Source organism: Nanorana parkeri, unplaced genomic scaffold (assembly GCF_000935625.1).
Source record: "Nanorana parkeri isolate BGI_ZX_2015 unplaced genomic scaffold, ASM93562v1 scaffold233, whole genome shotgun sequence".
Classification (NCBI taxonomy): Eukaryota; Metazoa; Chordata; class Amphibia; order Anura; family Dicroglossidae; genus Nanorana; species Nanorana parkeri.
The window spans coordinates 1,103,793-1,115,191 of NW_017306501.1; the positions used below are offsets into that span (position 1 = coordinate 1,103,793).

General features: G+C 42.6%; 1 protein-coding gene across 1 annotated transcript; it reads left to right on the top strand.

The window, feature by feature from the left end:
- The first annotated feature begins 999 nt into the window (after positions 1-999).
- On the top strand, positions 1,000-11,071 carry LOC108786902 (glyoxylate/hydroxypyruvate reductase B-like). Its single transcript, XM_018556300.1, has 5 exons — positions 1,000-1,383; positions 4,247-4,418; positions 4,713-4,891; positions 7,954-8,050; positions 10,905-11,071. The coding sequence occupies exons 1-5, from the start codon at positions 1,008-1,010 to the stop codon at positions 11,059-11,061; spliced, it is 981 nt and encodes a 326-aa protein (XP_018411802.1). The 5' UTR covers positions 1,000-1,007; the 3' UTR covers positions 11,062-11,071.
- The last annotated feature ends 328 nt before the right edge of the window (positions 11,072-11,399 follow it).

The following is an 11,399-nucleotide window of genomic DNA, read 5'->3' on the forward strand; positions in this document are numbered from 1 at the left end:
AAGTCTCATAGATTCATCTTTTGGACTTTCCTTTTGTTTCTCAGCTCAATCATTGAACTACATGCAGTTTAGCACATTAATTTAACTGTGAACATCATGATATCAGTACATACCTGTTTGCAAAATGTCTCAGTAAATAAACTTAAATACTGGTTAGGTAACTAATTAACTAGTTTTGCTTCTTCAGCAAGAGCAAGTGTGTCAGATGAGAGAACTGTGGCTGAGGTATGTGTGGCGGAATTTCTCTCATTGCCAAGCTTTTTTTAAATATTTATAGCTGCACATTTTATTGATTTATTTTAATATATGAATTACATTTTCAAGTTGTATAAACAGTTTCTTTATAATGTGTTAGGCTCGCTATAGCTAGGCAGAATGATGTGGGTGGGCAGGTAGGGAGGTGTCTGGCTATCCTTCAATGAGACCCTGAGACTCCACATAACACATGCCTGACACAGATTGCGTCAGAAACCCTGTATTTTAATCCCTCATTGGATGATTTTATTACTGGATGATTTTATTCCCAGGCTATTTATGGACAGTCTTTGGTGTGGCTCCCACTATTCTTGTGTGTTGGCCCCCTTTTACTGCAATGGTAAAGCTGTATTGTAGTTAAAAACGGCTTTTTGTGTGCAAATCCTGATACAGTGGTGGATCTTTAGGGCCCACTCACACTCAGACACCCTGCAGTACAACACACTTTACCGCAGAGTACCACAATGAGCTGTGTATATTTTTCTTTGACTTGCACCCCCACAATTTGTAACAAAGTGAAACCCAGTTCAGAGGGGCATATACAATATACTTTTCTGGCTAACAAATAACCTTGCAATACTTTTTTTTCAGGAAGCGACCTTAACATGCCTGACAGGTTCGCTTTAAGGCTAAGGTTGCTTTTCTATAGGCTACAATAACAGCAATCTGGTCCAGGCTCTACTGTGTATTCTGTTTTCTGTGTGAAAACATACATATGACATACATTGTTTTTCATGCATTTTGTAGAAGAAATGGAAGAACTTCCCTACGCACTGTTATCCCAAAGTGGTGGATCACGGGGTATTCCAAAACATTATGAAAGCATTGTAAAACAGCACTTCCATATTGTATACCTGGATGAGTTTAACAACAACAAGGAGCTATATGCCCCAAAGGTCCAGGCTCTCTTGTTGTGGTGGCACCTGCCTGTAGTGACGAAAGATCTTCTAGATTCTCTTCCCAATCTTAAAGTGATCTCAAGCTCTGGAGCAGGAGTGGATCATATGGATCTGAAGCTGATATCAAGTTATGGAATAAAAGTCACCAATACACCCGGTGTGGGAAATGATGCCACTGCCGATATGGGGATGGCTCTTATGCTTGCGTCTGCCAAAAATGTAGTAGAAGGTAAGATATCCATGTTGTGTCATGTTCAAGTTTATATTTTATTCTAATTTTTCTTACCCCAAGCTGGTCTGTTTCTAATGGATTATCTGCCCTGCCTGTATATTTATCACTTGAATGTCTTCTTAATTAAATGTACTGTGCTGTCTTAGTTGACCTTGGGATGGATACAGGGAACACTGCTTACCTGCACAGAGGCTGAGTGGGTCAGGATGGAGAGTGGAGGATCGGTAAATATCTGTGATATTTACTGATACTCTGTGTGCAGCACAAACACTGTAGTGATCCGCTGATTACTCCAATGAACACTTCCTGTTCATTCATGAGTTTCTGAATTGGTAGAAGCACTCAGTATAGAGGATTCTATGAAGGAATGGGAAGCCTCTATACTGAGTGCTCTCCATTCATACAGTGCTGAGGATGCAGAAAAAGAGATTGAGGTCTGTTTAGACCCACGCTTTCATTAGTTACATCAAGTGAAAAACATTTATGCTATTTTGGATTTGGCCTCCAAGTATGCACAGCATCAGGTGACGTCACACGCCTGTTGGGGGGGCACAATTTTCTGTTCTTGCCTCCGGTGTAAAAGGAGCTAGCTACGGCTCTGCTGCTCAGTACCTCAGTTTGTCTAGTACAAAAATTGTATTGTTTGTAAGGGGGAAGGTATAAATAGTAAATTACTAGGCTGTACAGGAAAGCAAAACAACATTAACAACTAAACTGCGGATTTAAATTTTACAAAATAGCTGTTCTTCTTTCTGGAGGGTGGCTACGTCTGTTCCCCATGGTCCCTGTGTGTGTTGTAAAGTAGCCACCGCTCCAAGCTCACCCCCGTGATGGACTACAATGTCAATACAAATTAGTAAACTAAAAATGTGAGATTGTAGACCATCATGGGAGTGAGCTTGGAGTGGTGGCTACACACACGGACCATGGTGTATGACCTGTGACAGGAAACTGTCTTCCACAACCTCACCTTAGTAGCAGAGTGTGGCTGTTCCTCATCCAGTTGTTTCTGTTTCAGTTAATGACTGTGTTTCAACTTACATATGCAGTTGATGATCATTAGCACCTGCTTGGTATAACTGGTTGACAATATGACAATATAAATCCATCACAAATGTAATAGTGGCAATACAAATCCTAAAGTTTACTACGCCCTCCAGAGAAAAGTTTTCCGTAAGTGAAACTATATGAGATTACATAGCTGCAGCTGGTCTGAAACTAAATCCTTCCTGTAAATATACACAAGTAGATAAGGAATGTTGGAAATCTGATAAGTAAGGGAAGAAAGATTGTCTCAGCAGACAGTTTCAAGGTCTGATCAGTGCAGGTAGGAACAAATAATATCAACTGTGTGTTTTTTTCTATAATGATAGTGTACCTTCAGTAAGTCGAACATTTATTCTAACATAACATTAACCTGAAAGTAATTTAGACATGACTTACACAACTTACTTGCTTGCTCCAATATTCAACATTATTTATGTTAAAGCACATGTAAACTTTTGAAATAAAATAGTTTTAACGGTTTTCCATTCTTTGTTACACATCATTGCCGCTGATGATCTCCTGCAGCCTCTTTGTAGCCATGTCCTGTCTATATGCACGCACTCCAGCAATGGCAGATTTCCTGAGACTGCCAAGATTCCCCTCAATGTCTGCATAATATGTGTAAAAGCAGCCACTTGTATTCTCCATCGGATGACTGGGTGACAGGAAAAGCTTCCTGGCAAGATCACCAGATGCTATTTTTTTTCATGCTGCAGATTTAAAAATATCAAAATGATGCGCTTTTTTTTTCAATAGGTAACATTTTTATTAATTTTCATGCATAGAAGAACAGAACAGAGCAAACAAGATGGAACAAGCTGGTGAATTTACAAATCATGGTGAACATCCAGTAACACTGGATACAATAAAATACATATCACAAGAAACATTCACAAGATGAATGCGCAAAAATGGTACTGGCTGTCAGTGGCGGCTGTGAGGAGGAACACGTCGCTGTCCAGATCACTGACAACCTGCCAGTGATCTGTGCAGCTGAGCGTTCCTCCTCACTGCCGCTGCTGAGTCAGTGACAGCAAGCAGCTGCAGTGGAGGAGGCCGGGACCCAGCGGCAGCAGAGAAGGAGGCCGGGGCCGGGCAGCGGCGGAGGAGGAGGCGGGACCCGGTGGAGGAGGAGGAAGAAGAGGCAAGGCCCGGTAGGGCCTGGTGGTGGAGAAGCCTGACAGTGGATCGGGGCTGACAGGTGAAAGGTGTGCAGGGGTGTGACCAGCCCACCTGAGACCCTGCAGAGCCCACCATAGAGAGTCTATGGTGGGCTCTGCAAGGTCACCCTTAGGTGGGCTGTGTGGGATCTCAGGTGGGCTCTGCAAGGGGTGTAACTAGAAATCACAGGGCCCCATACAAAATGTTGCTATGGATGCCCTGTGGTTTCTAGTTATGCCACTGGCCTCAATCCAGGGCTCCCAAATCTTATCAAATTTGGCAGGGCATTTACAACCCATATAGGTAAGTTTATACAATGGAAGGTTCTTATCTACGTCAGGCTTCCATATAGCAAGTGTCAGGGCAACACGTAATTTCCATCTCAATAATATAGCTTGCATGGCATAATATAGAGTATAAAACATACACAATTTTTAATGGAAAGTGGCATCGAGCAGGTCCGTCAATCCCAGGAGTGTCTGAGGCCCATTCTTATATGGGATTTTAGTTGGATTTACATACTATTGTAGTCATAATGTAAAAAAGGTTGTAGTGTGCCTTTAAATCACAGTACTTGTGGGACTTGTAATATTGTTGTTGGGCTTGTTAAAGTGTATTCCCTATTTACCCAGATCCTATTTTATATTTACAGGTCACAGAATTGCATGTTCGCCAGACACAAAAGAATTTGATTTTAACTGGGTGGGCGATGACATCACAGAAGCAACATTGGGCATTATTGGAATGGGCAGTATTGGCTACAGCATTGCTCAGCGGTCTAAAGCGTTTAGAATGAGAATTCTTTATTATAACAGGAACAGAAGGTGAGATGACGTTTCTCATAGCTAAAGAAGAGCTCCAGGAAAACAAATATAATTTTTAGCTTCTAATACCAGAAATGTTTTTATATTTACATATAACTCTTGTTGACTCAACTGCTGACAATCCTTATGGGAGTCTTTTTAATAAATACCACCAAAATAAATAAGAAAAATAGATCAAAAGAAATGACCAGACACAGTTTTAAAACTGAAAAAACATAACTGTATTCTGAATGCTGCAGTTTAATTAAATTAATCATGCAAATAATATTCTTGCTGATATTATCCTTAACACAGGCCTGTGGAGGAAGAATTGGCCGTGGGTGCCGAGTACTGCAATACTATGGCCGACTTGCTCCAGCAAAGTGACTTTGTGATGGTGGTCGTTAACCTGAATCCAGAAACTCACAATTTGATTGGACGTAAGCAGCTTCAACTGATGAAGTCCACAGCAACTCTTATCAACATCAGTCGAGGTACCCCAGTACATTTTCAACATACAGATGAATATTTTTACTGACTAAAATGAATTTGAAAGTTGATGTCCATAACGAATTCTTTTAGAGAAATATAGGTGTAAAAATACACTGAGTGGCCAGATTATTATGACCACCTGACGTTTGTAGGCAAATTAGCTATAATTAGCTATAATTTTGCGCTGAAGGTACTAGAGGGCCAGACCATTATAAATAGGGAAGCAGGTTGTTTACCACGACAGTAGAAGTGATTTTTTTCGGAAGATATGGGTAAACAACGCGATTTAACAGCCTTTGAACGTGGGATGATTGTTGGCACTCGGAGCCATGGAGCGAGTATCAGCAAAACAGCAGAATTCGTTAAATGTTCAAGAGCACCTGTTGTTAAAGTGTTTAAAGACTGGACTGAATCTGGGTCTGAACGTGCAAATTGTGGCCATCAGCGACTAGTCAATGTTAGGGCAGAACGGAGAGTGGCAAGACTGGTACAAGACAACAGAAGGGCAACAGTGCAGTGTCAGATTCCTCGCATCACCTTTCAACATCTCGTGGAGTCACGAGGCGGCCCAACGAAGTCATCTCGTGGAGTCATCTCGTGGCCCAACGAAGTACTGATGGGGTGGTCATAATAATCTGGCCACTCTACACTATTTGTGTAGCGAATATGAGTGTATTTCACAGCTGTGCGGGTGAAAATACTGTATGTAGGCTTCTGGTGCACTTGTAATGTGGGTTTTAAAGTCACATCATATACTATCTCGTATAACATCAGCATTGGAGTAGGAATACATAAGAGTTGTTTTTTGATAATACAATCAAAGCTTACTTGAAACAAATCCCTTTTATGCAGTAAGAGCTGTTCCATCTTCCCATCACTGTCAACATCTTCCTGGATTCCCAGCGTGCTTTGCTTCTGTTTCCCTGCTGCTTGATGTGATACAATCTCGATTTCTCAAAACTACATAGCCCACAATGCATTGCTTCCAGCAAGCAATTATGATGTAACATTGTTCAGACACTGAGTTGTAGTTCACAAGCCAGGCATTGTGAGAGTTGGGACATAAGGAAATGCACAGGGCTGAAATTGTGTCAGTGCATTGAGAGAGTACATCCTACTTCAATAAGTAAGTTTATAAACTTTGAGATCGATATGGTTATTAGGAGTGAAGTTGAATAGCAAACGATAAGACCAGGCAGGAGTTTCATTTAGCAGGTTTAATGATAACAGCAGTAGCTGGGAACAAGCAACGAGCAGTTCAAAGAACAGAGGCTCACAGGCCCAGTGGCGGAACTACCAGGGTCGCCGGTGCCACCGGGCCCTGGCGTTCCGCCACTTGGCGGGGGGCCCAGGATTGAAGAACAGGCCCCAACAGCGGCAGTGGAGTAACAACCGGGGGGCCCGATGGAGCGGCTCCTCCGAGCGCAAAGGCAGACGGACGTGCGGGAGGGGGTTGAGTCGGTCGCCAGCAGTGAAGCGGACGGGCGGGCCGGCAGTGAACACAGCCGCGAGGACCCAGCAGCCGCCATCCTGATATTACAGTGAGACCGATGTTCCCGGCCGCTGTCCCCCACGATAGTTTGTGTTTTTTTTTTACAGGTGACATGTGAGGTAAGTGCTTTCCATTATAGAACATGGAACAGAACATGGCTGAATTTGGAACTGACTATATTCATTCATGCATGATGGGACTTGTAGTTCCCTGGTTGATGTGGAGGGGTGTGCAGGGACAATGAAGGCATGCTTGTTGTAGTTGAACTATAAGTCCCAGCATGCCTTCATTATCCTTGTACACCCCCACATATAAAGGAAGAAGAGGGCCCAGCCCAGTAACCGCCGAGGCCCCGACATTGCCTCCTGGGACTACAGCTCCCAGCAGGCCAATGCTCCGCAGCGTGGGGGTGGGGGGCCCTACATGGCTTCTTGCAGCGGGGCCCTGAGGTTCCTAGTTACGCCTCTGCACAGGCCCCTTTTTAGAAGAAACTTTACAGTACAAACCATATGAGCTACAATATAATTGGCTGCTAAGGCCTATGTCACTGCAACTAACCATAAATCTGACATTCCTGAGACAGTATGTCTCCTAAGTTGTTCTAGAGCAGGGGCAGTGAATTCAAATTCAAGGAGTAGAAATCCAAATTGCGGTCCAGACAGAAGATCACTCCGTCCGTGTCCATATATCGGAGAATGGCAATTCCCCAGTCTGCTCCTGCTCTCCATCCTGATACCCTCTGCTTTGGTCCTGAGCCCCCAGAGGAGTGGCGGACCCCTAAAGCAATGGTGGACGGGGGTGGCCAGGCCCAGTATGACAGTGCTGGCTGTACCCTCCCTATAGGCTGCCCTGCAACCAATGACCGAAGCGGAGGGGGGCCTACGCAGGGTTATAGCTGGCAGTGCAGGTCCACGATCGCGACACCATTTAGTGATGGCTTTTCTAGACCCTTCTTTATGAATTCCATCCCAGCCCAAGCATATAGACTGGACACGTGTGTATGTTCTTAGTGTTCATCTAAAGTTTATCTGAATCTCTGTATAAAGTTCATGTGTGTCTATATACAGCTGCTTAACTTCTCGGACTAAATAACTCTAACTATTACATAATAATAATGTACTGTATATGCTAATATCAGCAACATGAAGTGTATGAGTTAATGTCAAAATTCCACTACAGCAGTGGGATCGAACATATGCAAATTTAATATAGAAATACATATTAATTTTTCTTTTTTGGCCAATGATACCATTTAATGTGTTACAGGTGCATTTTGGGTGTTTCACATGTGGTTTAATGCACAGCGCTTCTAAAGGAAAATACATTCCTGTTTTATTAAAGTCTTTGTTTAATACCATTTAGTGTTTTTTTCCTGATAATGGGCACTTCAAATGCTGTAAACAACATTTGTACAAACCACATTGCACTTAAAGATGGGCATGGCTCCATTCAGAAGAATGGTACAGAACTCACCATACATGTTTAACGTGTTAAAACATATGAAATTGTGCAGGTGTGATTGCACCTTATTGGATTATTAGTATGTACTAGAAAATCATATGTTTATTTCAGGCCAAGTCGTTGACCAGGATGCTTTGGTAGATGCCTTGAAATGTGGAGTTATCAAATCTGCAGCTTTAGATGTCACGTATCCACAACCTCTACCAAGGTGAGGTACCGGAATGTTACATTAAATGCAGTTATTATTTCAGCGCCCATTTACACCAATTGTGGTGCGTTCCAGAGCCCCCTCCCTACCCCAGAACAAAGGGGAACGTTTTGTGAGCGATTGCTTTGCGTTCCAGCAGCTGCTACTCTGGAAGTACCCGAGTTGGTGTGAATGGGTACCCACAAGTGGCTTCCTCTGGCTACATTTTAGGCTGGGTTCACATTTTATGCTAGTTTTTTAAGCCCGTTTTAAGCACATTTTTTTGTTCACTGAAACGTGCGTTCGACTCTCTGGCTCCATTGATTTTCTGATAGAAGGATGCTGGATAGAAGGATGTCTACGTGGGTACCTACTGTGTGAACTTCAGCCGTTTCATCAAGAACCGTCCGAAATTCACACAGTGTATGGCCAGCTTTAGATTGTTCCCTAACCAGGATTTCCCCTCTATACCCTAAGGGGCTTTGGATTAAACGTGGAGGTAAGGAAGAAAAAAAAGGAGCAACAAAAGATCTAATAAATTGTGTAGTTAGATGCAAATAATTGTCTTTTATGATCTTCTTATTCAACTGATAACAAAAGACAATCATTTAAATCTAAATGAATATAAAAAATTCTGCGCTATGGAAGCTGTCTCAAAGTGATAAATATAAAATATAAAAGATGAAAAGCTGCCATGCTAAACATATAAATAAATTAGATCAAACAGATGCACTGTGCTAATCAATAATCATAATACGTGAATAATAAAGTGCTAAATATCAAATAAATCACATATAACCAATCTAATTAATAAATACTCATAAATAGTAACATGTGTCTCTCATTGTAGAGATTAGGTGCACATTGGGAATTATAAAGTCCACCATAAATTGATGCAAAAAAGAACAATTGTGACAAAGTGCCAAGATGTAAATAACCATGAGTGCTAAGTCCTTCTTAAGGTGCCCATACACTTTACAACCCTCGCAAGACTTTTGTCTTGCGAGGGTTGTAAAGTACTTAAAAAAACGTACGATCTGCCCATCTTGGACAGGCAGATCGTACTTGCGATGACTGCAATGAGGGGCGGGCTTGCAAGGACGGCAAACGGGCAGTGTGCGCGTGCGCACACCGGCCCCTTTCGTCAGTTGTCGAACAAGCAGGCCACAAACTCGTACGAATCGTACGATTCCCGGCGGGTTTTCCAGCCTGCTTGTTCGATGGAAGACGTGCGACCGTAGAGTAGAAACGGTCGCACGCCTTCCATACACTGTACGATTCTCTTACGATCGCGGGATTTCCCGCGATTCTCGTACGAGAATCGTACAGTGTATGGGCACCTTTATAGCTGTAGTGGGCAAACTCCCGGTGCCTGTGAAACACACCGCACTCACCAGACTTCCATATTCAAAGAGGCATAACAATCCCGGATCGCAATCACAGTGAACGTTTGCTCCTCCACTCGCAATAGGAACTTCCTCCTCCACTCTGTGCTCTTTCACTAGAAAGTTTCAGGTTCAGGTGTGGTCGTTTAAAAAACGTATCCGTTCCCCAGAGAGGATAATAAACACATAGTGTAATATGCCAAAACAGGTTTTTATTTAAAAAACATTTAAAAACACTTACAAGATTCCCAGAAAAAATCGCTTTTTCAAAAAATATTCAATTCGTCATGAACAAGCCAGTCGAATAATCACACAATTAAAATCCTTCCAACTCAGCGTGTCCCAACCTCAGAGCGTGTCCTCTTCTTTCTTAGAAATAATATTTTTTGAAAAAGCGATTGTTTATGGGAATCACCTGTCAGTGTGTTCTGCTCGTGCACGCGTGAGGGGACAGCGGAGCCCGGAATAGAAGGTACCAGTGGTGGAGGGGGGGGTGCACACTGCAGGGCAGCACATACAAGCGGTTGGACGGCTATAGAGCCGCCGATCGCTTGTATGTGCAACAGCCATTACCGGCTGTTTACACCTGCTAGTGTGGTCTGCTCGTGCGTGCGTGACTGGAAAATAAAAAGCCGTGTATTTACATCGCCCCGCCGGAAGGAGCTTGCTGTCCGTCCGTTTTTTTTCAATGGCGGACGGCAAGTGGGTAAGAACAGTGATGCTAAGTAAAGTGAGGCAATGGTGGCTCTTTTATAACAAAGCTGACAGATTGTACATAGTTCTGAAGCACAACAGGGTACAAATACTTTACAGCAAATAACTGCCTCCCCCAGTGTCCACCCAAAACAAAAACTAAAATAGTTTTAGGTTGACCCACATCTGACCCTTTAATGTGCCCTCTTGTCACAGTGTATGAAGCAGTGAGCACTCCATTTAACAAGTCCACCTTGTTGTAAGATATAGATAGCTGTAGCTGCACAGTGCGTCCACACATAGTGAGCCATCCCCTCGCTGTTGCTATCATTATTTGGGAACTCCTAGTACCTTGGAACTAGTAATTGGAAGTGAAGCTGATTGAGGCAGCACCTGCCATTTCCTGATATTTCTCGCCATTTCACTGTACACTCCGCAGCTACACCCACCCACCCACCTCACAGACAGCAGGCACGTCACCACTGCCTATACCATTGATGGCGAACGTTTTTGAACCCAAGTGCCCATACTGCGACGCAAAATCAATTTATTTATCTCAAAGTGCCAGCGGTGAAAATAAGTATAGTATTGTATTGCAGCTTGGGCGCTGGGCTTTAAAAACATTCAACATCACTGCCTTAGGCAAAACTGAATAGCGCTGTGTATGTTTTATTATGTCTTTTATTAATATGGTTATTATTACTACAACAACTGCTGCTATTAAAAAGTATTAACCCCATCATTACATTACTGCTAGTTGCTATTAAATAATTCTTACTATTTTTATTTGTCTGCAGAGATCATCCTTTGCTAAAGATGAAGAATCTAACTCTGACACCACATATAGGAATTGCAACAGATAAGACAAAAAGACGAGTAGCTGAAAAGGTTGTACTGAGTGCAATAGGCATCATAAAAGGTCTGCCTGTAACCGACATAGTGGATGTCCTGTAACAGCCTTTCATTTTTACAGAATACACTCAGAAAATAAAAAAATGGTGAATACTTCCCACTGTTGTGTAAAATTCTTAAAGCGGACCTTTACCCATATCTTTAAAATAACAACAAACACACCTTTAGAACTGTTTAGTAATGACAATATACAACTTCTATACTTCTAGATAATAGCAGGCTTTGTAGATAATTGCCGGCTTTGTATTCTTTGCATACCTTATTTCTCTTTTCTTCCCCAGTCTTCTGGCAGTGCCCATGTTTACTAAGGGCAGATTACCTCCATTTACCTCCTGGATTTCCAGCACATGTGATTAGGACATGTGACCATGCACATCATC

Coding starts and splice junctions, on each gene's coding strand:
- LOC108786902 (XM_018556300.1), top strand. CDS start 1,008: ATGGAAGAACTTCCCTACGCACTGTTATCCCAAAGTGGTGGATCACGG. Junction 1,384..4,246: donor TGCCAAAAATGTAGTAGAAG/GTAAGATATCCA, acceptor TTATATTTACAG/GTCACAGAATTGCATGTTCG. Junction 4,419..4,712: donor TATTATAACAGGAACAGAAG/GTGAGATGACGT, acceptor TCCTTAACACAG/GCCTGTGGAGGAAGAATTGG.